The sequence below is a fragment of the Rattus norvegicus genome, chromosome 4 (genome assembly GCF_036323735.1).
Source record: "Rattus norvegicus strain BN/NHsdMcwi chromosome 4, GRCr8, whole genome shotgun sequence".
NCBI classification, from domain to species: Eukaryota; Metazoa; Chordata; class Mammalia; order Rodentia; family Muridae; genus Rattus; species Rattus norvegicus.
Window position 1 is genome coordinate 106,758,632 of NC_086022.1, and position 14,272 is coordinate 106,772,903.

Here is a 14,272-nt window from a genome sequence, read left to right on the forward strand (position 1 = left end):
CATCTGTTTGTTGCAGGTTGAAGCCCTGGGCCACTCAGGGAGTTACAGAGTTGAAGGATGTTCATGCTTGCGCCCTGCTGTGTGCTGTCAGACCTGAACACTCTGGCCACTTCAAGCAGCAGATGAAACTGTGTGTGTGTGTGTGTGTGTGTGTGTGTGTGTGTGTGTGTGTGTGTATGTACAAACTCATTCAGGGAGACCTGAAGCATGAGGGGCATTTTGAATTGTAATTGGACAGTTTTTCAGGCAAGAAGAGCAAGCACAATAAAGAACACTGTACCTTTGGGGAACAAGCAGAAACCCACTTTGCTAAAGGATAACAACAAAGTTCAGTCTGGCGCTGTGGAGTGAATGGGAAATGCCCCTCCCTCATATGCTCTTTGTTGGAACAATCGCTTCCTAACCGGTGGTGCCGTTTCAGAAGGCTGTAGAACTTGGAGGGGGCAGCTCCTCATTGGAAGAAATGACTCTGAGCTTCTGTAGTCTGGCCTATTTCCTGTCTGCTTTCTATTTCCGGACTGACCAGTTACCTCAAGCTCCTACCACTGTGCCTTCATTACCTCATCTTAGCCTCTAAGCCTTTACGTCCATCCCTTCACCATTATGCTGGACTGTATCGTCCTTAACTGTACGTCACTAAAGCCCTCTTAAGTTGTTCCTGGTTAGGCATTTCTCATGGACATGGAGAAAATTATGAGTACACTGGGCTTTGCGCACCAGAGGTCTTGCACTGTAAGCTAAAGAATTTCCCTTGCCCCATTGCTTGTGGGAAGAAAGGACTTGAGAGTGATGGAGTAATGAGTAATTGAGGTGGCAATGGACAGTTTTGGTAAACTACAGACATGTGTGTTTGTTAAGACAAACTACAGATATATGTGAGAGTTGTCATCGGGGAGACAGGAGCCAGAATCTGAGAATGAAGGGCACCCAGCAGATTCAACTCATACCATCCAGTTTAGATTCTGGGCTGATGCTAAAGAGACAAGACATAGCTAGAGCCAAGGTTCTGAGTTGAGCTACTGGCTGAAGGTGCTGTGCTAGGTCTGAGACCACAGGGCACATGGGATCACACTACCAGATGGGCATACGAATTGAAGTGGAGTATGCTCAAACCCAGGGACTCTCAGACATTTGAGACAGTAAGAGTGGAACTGCCCTCTCCCAGCCTCGAATGCCTGCTCTGGACGACTTAATCATGACCACCACCTGAGAGGACCACGGGCACTCGGTCACATAGCATAGCACCTGGAGTAGTTCTCCATACCAATGAGGTATCTAGATAGCCTATCCTTCAGCCAATGACCTTCCCTTCTTGGATATTATCATGCCCTTCCCCATAAAAGTATATAATCCCCAGTTCACCCCAAATAACATGTATACATCCACATCTACTCCCAATATAGCAATATGAACAAACAAGGATCCTCTCAGAGAGCCGCTTCATTAAAGATTGCCCTGTGACACTAAGACTCCCAAAGAAGGTCTTTCTCTTCTCTTGCTCCTCTAGCACTCAGCACATGACCCCAACAGACCAGAACCTGCCTTACTAGGCATCCACTTTCCCCCCTGCCTGGTGTGCAGACTCCCCATGGGGAAACATGAACTGAAGACCCCCGTTCTTGATCTCCTCTCTGAGCTGGCGGATTGGTGGTGCCCAGACACTGCTGGTTAAGAGAGGCAGAACCAGTGACCCACAATGAACTTGCAATACCACATGAGACTATAGGGGAAGTCCAGGTAGAGTTGAGCCCTGTGCTGTTGCCTTGGAAGAAAATGATGGGTGTTCTGGCTGTTGGTTCTAGAGGTTGTAACCAACTTTGACTCCAGGGCTGCACTCCAGCTGGGAACGTATCAAGCAGCAGCTATTCTCTCTGGTCCCTGCCTCCTTTGATCTCCAGATTTGCTCTCTGTGGGCTATTCAGCAAGATGGTAGTGATTTGTGAAATCTATCTGGAAATCTTTGCATTTAATCCACATCTTCACAAAGAAGATGGAAAGCAGGACCGAATGCAGACGAGAGGAGTCACTTGGAATCAGGCATGTATCTGTGATGTCCGTAGAAAGAATTTTCTACTTCTTTGACTCATCTTCACCTGCATCCGTCTCCTTCAGGAAAGGTTAATGCAAATACGAATGCAGCACAGAGATGCCTTTGCTACCTCGGTCATGCACTGAATGTCCAGCCACAACTTCCTTTTCCTATAATTCGCTACGTTACAGGTCATAAAAAAACAAAACAAAACAATAACAAAATCCTTAACTTTTTTCTATTTTTTTAATCAAAATATTTTGGATTGTTCCCTGCATGGCTGTCTCCTCAGTCCTCCTCCACAGGGCCCTGGGAGGTCACAGGGTGCATAGGAGCAGAATTCAGCTTCATGGACAGGGAGTGGAAAGGGACCGAGTCCACACTCCCCTATGCCACCAGGACAGAGCCCAGGAGAGTGGCCTTCTGGAGTTTCCACATTGGACTTAATAACTTTACCAGGGACCCCCAGCTTTGCAATATGAACCTTATGGATGAAGCCTTAGGAAGTTGGGTGTCTTCTGGAAGGGGCTGAGGGAGAAATTAAGGGACTCGTGGCAGTTAGTTCTCTTGATGGGATGAGGAGGATCTGGTTTGTGTAGTCAAAATTGTGCTGTTGGTGACTAAGCCAAAATAGCATCTACATAGCCATCACCTCCCAAATGCAAACCCCCTTCTTCAGGAACCGGGGTGTGTTAAATAGCAAGGTCACTCGGAATCTATATTTGACCCTCAGATTTTCCAGTAGCAAGCTCTGAGGAGCTTGCCTGAAGACATATGGGCTCCTTGGACTTCTCTGGTCCTCTCCTCTGTTTTCCCACCAACACTTTGTTGACCCTGGAAGCCACAAAGAAAGTGGTGTGGCCCAGCAAAGAGGGCATTAAAGAAACAGCAGGTATGTAAATTTCAAAAGCAGGAGAAGAAAAGTGAGGAGGAAAGTGTGTGTGTACATTGTGTGTATGTTTGTGCATGTGTGTGTGTATGTGTGTGTGTGTGTGTGTGTGTGTGTGTGGTGTGTGTATTTTGAGGGTGGGAAGAAGGGTTTCCTGCACTCAGACACTAAGGTCTCGTGGTCTCAGTATCCCCAGGGTCCAGCACAGCATGTACTTCTTCATTTTGCTTCATATACCCAAGAAAGTGCTGTTACTGTGGCATTCACCGATTACCCTGAAACTATATCCTTGCAAAAGCCCTGCTTGCTGAATTCATGACCAATCTGAGAAAGCTACATTGACAGACTTCTCACCTTTGCAGCTTTGGCATTCCTAATGGTGATGAGTTGCTGGGCAATGACCGACAGGACTTCTATATCGATCCGATTGAATTCGTCAAAGCAGCACCAGGCCCCCGACTGTGCCAAACCACTGAAGAAGCGCCCCATCATCTGAAAGGCAAGCAAAGCTGATCAACTTCAGGCTGCCTTGTTGGTCATCTCTAACATTCATAATCTAGAGTTAAGACGCTAACGAAGGCTGCTGTCTGGAATGTTGTTGTCAATGGTTTTCTAGCTATGGTGAGCATTGCTCGCCAGCCTCAAGTACATTTCTACAAGAGGACATATCCTTTTGCTCCCCATTAAGTGGCTTAAATCTGATTTTTCTCAAATAAAATGATAACCTGAAACATGTCTTCTTGGGGAATCTTCATTCATAACCTCCACTTAACTCTGGAAAATATTTACAGGTTCTCAAAAAAAAAATGTAACACATGGAAGAGACAAACTTGACTGTTTGAAAGGGCCTTGAAAAGGGGAATTTCACTAGTGGGAACTTCTGTTGCCTCTAAACCACTGTGGCAGGCATGCATGAGAATGCTGAGCACAAGGACTGCTGCCCTGAGAGTGGGTCTTGATTCATTCCTTTTCTTTTTTAAAAAGGAAATTTATTTTTATGTTATGTTTGAGAATTTTGTCTGCATTATGAGTGTGCACCATGGGGGGTACAGTGTCCATTGAAGCCAGAAGAGGGAGCTGGATCCCCTGGAACTGAAGTTACAGCTGTGAGTCACCACGTGAGTGCTGGGAACTGAACCTGAAACTTGCAAGAGCTTCTCTTAAGTGTGGGGCTGAGCCACCTTTCCAGACCCTGTTGATGTATTTTGTAGAGCCCTAATGGTGAATGAGAATGACTTGTGCCATCTAACGTGTATAATGCCTTTGAAGACTGGAATTTTTAGTTGATACTCTTTTACAGGATACATGTACTCAGTAATAGTAAAAGATGGTTCTATTCAGGAGTGAAAACAACAGAAATGTGAACACATAGAAGGAAAATCCTCTGCTGTCACTCAGTAAGGTCTGCTGGTTGCTCCATGTCCTGCCTTCTGTGGGGAAGACTCCTTTCTATGCATGCTATGACCTCAGAGAGCCAGCTCAAGGGGAGACAAGCTACCCACAAAGACAGCTTAGTCCTCTCTTCATATGTATGAGCCAAGAAGTCAACCAAATGGTATTCATGTGAAGACCAACACATAGAAAAAGAAGGAATGAAATAAATGAGCAACCCGGAGGAAATGAAAATCATTTAGGAAATGGGCAAACACTTGAAATAATTCCAGAGGAATCCTTAGAGAGATTTGGGAGAAACCTGCATTATTTTGTTACAATAAAAGGCTGGCAGAGATGAGTCTTTGAAAATTAATAATACTGCGGCCAACATTAGAAAAATTAAACATTTGCTGAACATCAGAATGGATGAAGTAAAGCTGGCATCATGGAGCCCTAAGGCACTTTCTCCTCAGGATGCCTGTCTTCTGGGGTACATGAAGATTTCCAAGCAAGACTCATGTGTGGGCAATTTAACAGAAGAAAGAAGGAAGGAACTGGTCTTGATGTTTGATGTAAGTTCTTTGCTAAAATATATCTCAAGTACATGCCTATACAAATGACCTCTCACTCTGACACTCTTGACTGAGGACTGTAGGAGTTTGAATCCAGCCTTCTTCACATGTGCTATCTGTAACAAATCCCAGTGGATGTTAAGAGCATCCTGGCCTCATCCAAACCATATCTTAGTATGATACATTGGCCCAAGATGCAAACTTTAAGCCTGCTTAACAGAGGGATGGTCCTAATTAGTGATTTTAAGAATGATGTTCTAGTGACCAACTGATTAACAAATGCTGCTGCAAGTCAAATGGTTTCCATTTCTTTCTTTTTTCTTTAAGATCTGTTTTTAATTTATAGGTGTGTGTGTGTGTGTGTATGTGTGTGTAAATATGCACCTGTGTGTACCTCTGACTGTGTGTGTATGCACTCGAGTGCGTGTGCGCGTACGTGTGTGTGTGTGCATGTGCACACATGTGCAATGTGTACAATGTGTACAGGTGCCCAAAGAGGCCATAAGAGGGCATAGGATTTCCTGGCATTGGATTTACATGTTATTATGAGCTTCCCAACATGGATTCTTGGAATTAAACCTAGGTTCTCTGCAAGAGTAGCACACTTAACTACTAAGCCATTTTTCCAGCTTGTGAGGGCCAGAAAGGGGCTCTGGGCCCCTAGAGCTAGAGTAACAAATGGCTGTGTCCAAGATGAGTGGTGTGAGTTGAACTCAGGTTCTCTGCAAGAGCAGCAAGCACTCTTAACTGCTGAGCCATCTCTCTTGCTTCTGTTCTGTAGATGCACGAATTACCATAAACTGGCTGGCTTCAAACAACAAATATATATTATGTTACAGTTTTAGAAGCTAAAAATCAGAAATCAGTGTGTTGCTAAACCATGCTTACCCAGGCAAAATACCTTTCTTGCCTCCAGATTTTAGTATTTGCAGGCAATCCTTATCATTTCTTAGCTTGCACCGTATCACTCTAGTCTCTGCTTCTCGTGTGTCTTTTCACATGGCTTTTTCCTTCTATTTATGTGACTGTACTCACAGTTGTTTCTTAGAAGGGCACTGGTCACTGGATTAGGTGCATTCAGCGTTAGCATTGTCTCATACACTGGTAAAGATATTATCCCTACACCAGGTAGCCAGATGCCAGGACTTGCCTATCTTTTGGAGAATAAGCCCACAATGTGCAGAAGGAGGTGCTGGTAGACAGTAGTGGTAATTCTGTGATGCTAGGTAGTAGGTCAAAGGACAGCATTGCTGAAGATGCAGCAGTGACTGGGTTAGCTGGGGGCAGGGAACATTCAGTCATGCTGTGGTTTAGATGGAGTGCTATGTCTCTTCTCATAGACAATATGGTATACTTCCTTTACCTTACTCATCGTGGGCATCCAGTGACTCAGTCTGATGGTTATTTTTTGTAAAATTGCAGTCAACTGGAGAAGCAAATAGAATCGAATATCTCATCTAGTTTAATAGAACCCCCGAGTGCTTCATAAACACAAAAGTTTGAAAGCACTGTTCTAGAGAAGGTAAAGAAAGAGACTATGATCCATAGGAATTCTTTCCTTTGGAGGGCAATGAGTATATTTTTCCATTAATTCTTGTCTAGGGGTCTAATACATCCTCAAATCCTGCAAAGAGCAATTTTAGCGTGAGTACTGTGTAAGACACTGACATTTTATATTTAATTTTCATACAAAACAGAGATAAGCATTGAATAATGGGCAGATATCATAAACTGGGACAGGAACTAGAAGGCAGAAAGTTGGAAGACAGCATCTAAAAGAGTCTACTCAGTAAATTGAGTGGTCAAAGTTTCTAACAATAAAGAAATACACACACACACACACACACACACACACACATATATATATATATATATTTGTGATATTAAGAGCAGCCATCAGAATCAGAAGAACTGAAGATCTGGCTGGGATGTTCGCAAGCCCCCAACTGTTCTTCAGGGTGTCTGCAGGGCCAGAGTGTCTTCATGATTATACTAACTATCTGCTTTTTACACTCAACTACCTGAGAAAAACTATTAGAACATGAAGGCTGACGTGTAGCTCACTGCCGAAACACTTGCCTAGTGAATCTGATTTTCCACATCACCAAACATGCAAGCAGCCTTCAAGAACTTGAAGCACATGGAAGGAGGGCGAGTTAATAGTAAGAGTTTGGTACCTTTGTTCACGAGTCCCTTTATACTCTTTTCAGAGTACATTTCTATGAGAGACTAGCTCTTCAGGGAATCCAGCCAAAGCAACAAAGCTCAACGAATTACAGAGGAAAATAGAGAACGGACTTGTCATCATTTTGCCAGCCACCAAAGATGTAAAAAGACATGTAAGTCACCAGTACGCTTTTTGCCTGTGAAGCTCTTTTTCATAAAATGGGTGTTTATGTTAATATCATTATTGCTGGTATTTTAAGTCAAATAAATGTATAAAATAAACAATCGTAATTTCTACCATGTGACATATTAATGGTTATCATCTGTGCTGGTAAGTTTTAGAGTATAAAGGGACTCGTGAACAAAGGTACCAAAACTCTTACTATTAACTCTCCCTCCTTCCACGCGCTTCAAGTTGTTGAAGGCTGCTTGCATGTTTGGTGATGTGGAAAATCAGATTCACTAGGCAAGTGTTTCGGCAGTGAGCTACACGTCAGCCTTCATACTTCACAGTAGGTATTGGAGTCTCTCAACTGCCCATCTTCTCCTGTTAAGTTAGACTTTGTTTCTGAGTCCTCCCTGTGCAGTCTAGCCTATCTCGCCTTTTATTTCCCTTACTTATGCATAGATTTTAAGATATTATTTTATTATTTGTGTGTGTGCTTCTGTGTGTATGTGCATAGGCATGCAGTGTCCGTGGAGGCCAGAAGACGGTGCCAGACACCCTGGAGCTAGAGTTATGGAAGGTTGTGAGTCAACTGATGTGGGAGCTGGGAAAGGGACTCAGGTTTTCTGGAGGACCAGCAAGCACTCTTAACTGCCTAGCCGGTTCACTCTTCGACAAATCTCCCCTGAGTTGGTTTTTTCCCTGATGACCTGGTCCACTGCATGCTGACCTGCTCTGTTTGTTCATCCTATTAATACCACTCCCTATTCAACATCACCTCCGTTCCTCCTCATTTTAAGGCATGCTGCGAACAAAGAGAGCTGATGAGAGCATTTAAGGTTAAAAAGCATCTTCAGATTAAAAACTACAACTGCACCTTGTAGTCCAAACCGTCAGAGCAGTTGAAGACCACACACTGGATGGCAAGCGCTTTTGCTAGGTCTTTAGTAGTCTCTGTTTTCCCAGTGCCAGCAGGGCCAGCTGGTGCGCCTCCGAGGTCAAGCTGCAAAGCCCCCATGAGGCAAAGATAGCAGCGATCCTAAAGAAACCAATCAATTGTCATTATCAAAGAGAACTGGCTTTAAATACAAATTCATAGGTCTAATTCATTTGATAGAAGTGTGTGTGTGTGTGTGTGTGTGTGTGTGTGTGTGTGTGTATGTGTGTGTGTGTGCGCGCGCGCGTGCATGTGTGTCAGTGGTCAACACTAGGTGCCTTCCTCAATCACTTTCCCTTTTCTTTTTTAAGCCAGGGTCTCTCACTGATTTGTTAGACTGACTGGCCGGTTCTTCCTGTTTCTCCTTCCCTAACACTGTGATTGCCGCCCGGGCCTGGTTGCCTATCTTCTTATATTGGGTGCTAGGGATCTGAACTCAACTTGTCATGCCTGCGCGGCAAGCGCTTTTCAGAACGAGACATCTCCCTGGCCCTGAAAAATTCTAGCTGAAATGAACTCGCAGACCCAGGTGCACAAATCAAACAATGCAAATCTTTGCTTTGTAAAGGTGTGGTGATGGTGAAGACTTTCATGGTTGCTCTGGGCCAGCGTGAACCTCAGTGCTCAATTACGTACTGTGAGCGGAGTGATGACCAGTCTCGGGCATGCTCCCAAGTACTCGTAGGCATAGGTGTACTGAGATAGCGCCATTCTAGCCACACAGTTATCCAGGTCTACGTCCCAGTAGTAGCGCAGCTGCCGCTGCCAGTCAAAGGACTCCGCTGAGTCTACCTACACCGGATAGAAACGATGGATGGTGAGAATACGGGCTTCACATCTTGCTATGCCATTTTCCTTCAGTGAAACATTTACCTTGGATTGAACCAATTCAGAAACTATATCTCTTGCATGCACATCAATGGTGATCAATGCAGTTATGATGTTTCTGTGTAATTTAGGAAGACTGCCTCGAACTATTGCGGCCAGGGCATTTAATCTCTACAAATGAAAGAATATCAGCAGTGAATTTGAACCTCATCTTGAAGTATTTTCATTATTAGATTTAAAGTAGATATATGGTTAAAAAACCCATCTAAGTGGAAAACTTTATAATTCTGTGACCACATAATACAATGTTTTAATTCCCATAAGACTTCTATGAAGCATAGATTATCTTTTTCTTTCTTTTTTTTTTTTGTCTTTAAGATTTAGACACCATCTTTGTATTGAAGCGAACTGATAATCTGAGGGTAAATAACTGGATGGTTGTCACGTAGCTGTGAAATAGCAAAATTATACCTGAATGGACATTTGCTTCAGGAAAGTCTCTGGTACATAGTGAAGTCTTTGGGGGTAGGCTGCTCTACCTAGAAATTTACCAGACATGGTGGCACATGCCTTTAATCCCATCACTCAAAGGCAAAGGCATGTGGATTTCTGTAAGTTTGGGGCTAGCCTGGTCCACACAGAGTTCCAGGCCAGCTTGGTGATACTTCTGATTCATAGGAGTCGTTTTCTACTATTGTTAATAAAAAATTGCAGAGCATTTAAGCAGGCCAATGACTAAATAAATATTCTAGTTCCCAATTCATCTTAAATTATCATATCTTTATAAAGTAGAATGGTGCTTCTGGGGGTCTTGCACATCTGGGCTGGATTTTCACTGTCATGCCCAGATGGGGGCCACATCTGCAGAGGACTATAGGGCTTTTTCTGGGGACTCACTTCTCCATTCTGGGGCTCTGGAGGAAGACCCACATTGACAATCCCCCTGTGGTGTTTCTGTTTCTCTCTGGGCAGCTGCTCCCTTTCCCTGTTCTATTTCAAGGGTGAATCTTTAGAAATGCAGTGGCGACTGAAGTGTAATTAAATTTGGAGCTGAAGATGGAGCCTAGGACCTTGTTGGATATACCACGGGCAGATAGTATTTCTTTGTTGTCTAGATTGTGTTTCTGCTCTGTTGATTGTTTCCTTTGCTGGAAAAAGCTTTTTAATTTGGTATAGACCCATTACCTGTTTTTGGTTTTGCTGTCATGGCCAGGAAATCAATGTGAACAAAAATTTCATGGAACTTGACAACTTTAGGTCATGTGTTTAAATCCTTCCTGAAGCTACTTTGAATTGTTCTTTATATGTGGCATAAGATAACAGCAAGGAAATAGCAAATAACCCAATTAAAAGGCAGGGAAAAGGACTTTAATATCATTTTCCTAAAGAAGATATATCAATGTTCAATGTTTATATATCTACGTTTATATCTGTAGTCATCAGGCATGGTGCTATCAAAACCTTAATGTAAAAAATTAAATACCAAAATTCTAAACAATGTTATCCTCATCCTTTATCTGAGTTTCTCTTTTCAGTGAACTGTGATGGCCAACGGTTGTGCAAGATGCTCCCGGTGTCCACTGCTTGCTCACTTTGCTTCCTTGTACACCCAGGACGACTTGCCCAGGGACTGTACCACCTACAATGGACTGATCCCTCCAACATTAATCATCAGTCAAGGAAATTTTCCCATAGACATACTCACAGGGAAATCTTACAGAGGCAACTGCTCAACTGATGCTTCCTTTTCTGAGATGACTCTAGCTCTCTAGTGTATGTCAAGTTGATGACCGGCCGACCAACCAACCAACCAACCAACCATCAGCGAGTGATTGAATACTAAGCCTTAAATGGGACATTGATAGAGCCCTCTCTAAGGCACAAGGGACACAATAGAAGAGAGAGCAGAAGCCTGTAAGAGTCAGAAGATGGATAAGGGCTGTGATTATCATCTTCAGGACGTAGTACAGCCATTACATGATGTCATAACAGCAACTGTTGTCTGAGCTGGGAGTACACTAGGCTGGGCCTGTCAATAGGCATACCCCTCCTTCCTGAACTATTAGTTGGTTACTCATGGGACCTGAGAGGAAGGTCAGTTGTTGCCTTCACTGTGTAACCAGTAGTGAGTCCACCAGGTTCCACAGATAGTTCCAAACCTCTGGCTTCACAAGTGGTCCTAGTTAAAATCCATGGGTCATACAACTACACAGAAAGACATGGATGTGCAAAAAGGACTTCTAAAGAGTGTGATGGGAATTAGAGGTGTAGGAGACACATAAGAGAGGGTAGAGGCGAGAATAAATTGATTGCACTATGTACATTATTAAATTGTCAAGGAACAAATAGTAAAACAAAACAAAACATCAACAAAACAAAACAAAACAAAAAGACAAAAAAAAACCTCACAATATGATGTCACCTCAAACTCATTATCAAAATGAAAAGATCAATTATCCCAATAGTCCCTTCTAATCTGGACTCTAAAGCCAGAGCCACAAGTCCAAAGCTGCTGAGTTTTGCTGCTTGCTGGGGCTGGAACATGGCCCCCCTTGTTGTATTACATTATCACCAGCTTTCTGTTTTCCAACTCCTTCACTGCCTAAGCTTGGCTTCCCTGGAACTTGCTCTGTAGACTGACTTTGAACTCAGAGATCTGCATGCCTGTCTCCTAAGCGCTGGGATTAAAGGTGTGGTTTACCAAGCCTGGATTTAAGTTCACCTAGAACTTACTCTGTTCTAAACTGGCCTTGAACTCAAGAGATTTGCTTGTCTTTGCCTCCTGGGATTAAAGGCTTGTTCTACAATGCCTGGACCTAAATTTAGCTGGGTGAAATCTTGCCCCAAAGTCATCACTCCCTTAATTCAATTTAATATCCTTGAACACAGGATTCAGCTCCATTTCATTTCCTGGTGTCTCTTTAATACTCAGACTATATATTTTTTAGTTTTCCTTTCTTAGCTTGCTATGTTTGTTCAAAATGCTTTTCGTCAGACTTAACCAGAGAACCAAGTCTTTGTTGGGCTTTTCTGAGACTTCCTTTATCAATGCGATTATTATAAATCTCTTTACTTGAGTCTCAGATAGTCTCTTCAGACAATGATAAAAAGCAGCCACATTCTTCACCAAAACATCACAAAACAGTCTCTCGGCCAAATATTAAAATTCTTCTCCACTGAAACCTCTTGGGCTAGCAGTCCTACATAGTTCAGATGACCCTCAGCACCACTGGCTTCCATATTCCTATTAGGATGGCCCATTAAACCTCACTTAAAGCGTTCCATGGCTTTCCAAATCCAAAGTCCCCAAATCCATATTCTTCCTGAACAAAAGCAAGCTCAGGCCTATCACAGCAATTTCCCATTCCTGGCACCAACTTCTGTCTTAGTTAGGGTTTTACTGCTGTGAACGGATGCCATGACCAAGACAACTCTTATAAGGACAACATTTAATTGGGGCTGGCTTACAGGTTCAGGGGTTCAGTCCATCATACTCAAGGCAGGAAAATTGGCAGCATCTAGGCAGGCATGGTGCAGGAGGAACTGAGAGTTCTACATCTTCATCTGAAGGCTGCTAGCCGAATACTGGCTTCCAGGCAGCTAGGGTGAGGGTCTTACAAGCCCATACCCACAGTGACACATCTTCTCCAAGAAGGCCATAGCTACTCCAACAGGGCCACACCTAATTGTGCTACTCACTGAGCTGAACATATACAAACCATCACAGTCCTGTACACACAATCGAGTAGCATTCAGCCAGAAGTGGAAAAAATCCTGTCACAGGTGACAACATGGATGAATTGAGTGGATATTCAGTTAAATAAAATAAGTCAGTCATCAGACTCATACAGACAAATGCTGGGGTTGCCAGGGCTGCAAGGATGGGGCAGGGGTGGCGGCTGTTCAGTAGACTTGAAGCCGTAGAGTAGGTAAGATGAATGGGCTCTACAGCTGGTGGACAACACTATGCCTAGGTATACTGTACTGTGCATTAACAATATTTTTAAAACTGTGTGTGTGTGTGTGTGTGTGTGTGTGTGTGTGTGTGTGTACATGTGAACGAGTATGAAGTCTCACATGCATGCAGAAGTCAGAAGAGGACACAGAGTGTTTTCCTCCATTGCTTTTTGTTTTATTGCCTAGAGACTGTGTCTCACTGAAACTAAAGTTTGTTCTTTGTGGTAGTCTGGCTAGCTAATGAGTCAGTTCCTAGGATCCACCTGTCTCTGCCCCACAACATTGTGTTTTGAGGCATGCATGACAATGCTGGCTTCACTTAACAATTTTTAATGAAAATATACATTTCTGTGAGAAGAAGCCTAGTTGTAATAGTTACCTTTCAATTGCTGTGATAAAACACCATTATCAAGGCAACTTACAGAAGGAAGTATTCGTTTGGGCTTACAGTTTCAGAGGCTAGGAGTCCATGATGGCAGAGTGGAGACAGAGTCACTAACATGGGAAGCTGAGCGCTCTCATTTTCAACCCCAAGCATGAAATGGAGAGCTCATGCCTGGAATAGCATGAGGTTTTGAAACCTCAAAGCCCAGCCCCAGTGATATACTTCCTTTAAAAAGGCCACACCTCCTAAACCTTCCCAAATAGTGCCACTAACTGGGGACCAGCACTCAAATACTGAAACTATGGGGGAACATCTTGTCTGAACTACCACATTGATTCTAGTAAACACAGTTTTGTCTAAATATTTGCAAATCATTGTAAATAACCCTTAATTTTTCCTCTTAAGTTCCTTTCTCCACTAGTTTATAGTCATTCATACAAATATTACATAAGCATCCAGGGAGTATGCTAAGAAAAACAGAATACAATGGCTTCGGTGAGAACGCCATATCAGCACATTAGAACTTCTGGAATAAAGTGAATTTGCATTAATCACAATTAAAAACTCATGGGGATCATCTTGCATGACAACATGTCTGGCACCTCTCTGGTAAAGAACTTACCTCAAAATTCACTTGTTCAAATTTTTCCAGGGCTTCCAAATGATTATCTTCACATTCTAGACTCTCGGTCAAATCCCGGCACCACATGATCTGAGAAATGGTCAGGATCACCTGCAATAACACGCCCCCTCATACATGTGCAGGGTCACCTGCAATAGCATATCCCCCTCATACATGTGCATGATCACTTGCAATGACACATCCCCCTCATACATGTGCATGATCACCTGCAATGACACACCCATCTCATACATGTGCAGGATCACCTGCAATGACACACCCACCTCATACATGTGCAGGATCACCTGCAATGACACACCCCCCTTATACATGTGCATGATCACTTG

General features: G+C 43.3%; 1 protein-coding gene across 2 annotated transcripts in view; it reads right to left on the bottom strand.

The window, feature by feature from the left end:
- Positions 1 to 14,272, bottom strand: part of Dnah6 (dynein, axonemal, heavy chain 6) — a 220,227-nt gene that overhangs the window by 136,397 nt on the left and 69,558 nt on the right. For both annotated transcript variants that reach the window (XM_039108712.2, NM_001419792.1), the window contains exons 26-30: positions 13,926 to 14,036; positions 9,007 to 9,132; positions 8,770 to 8,925; positions 8,074 to 8,235; positions 3,273 to 3,410 (exon numbers count right to left, since the gene is read on the bottom strand). In XM_039108712.2, coding sequence (XP_038964640.1) covers positions 3,273 to 3,410; positions 8,074 to 8,235; positions 8,770 to 8,925; positions 9,007 to 9,132; positions 13,926 to 14,036 — 693 coding nt within the window. The remainder of the gene's footprint in view (positions 1 to 3,272; positions 3,411 to 8,073; positions 8,236 to 8,769; positions 8,926 to 9,006; positions 9,133 to 13,925; positions 14,037 to 14,272) is intronic.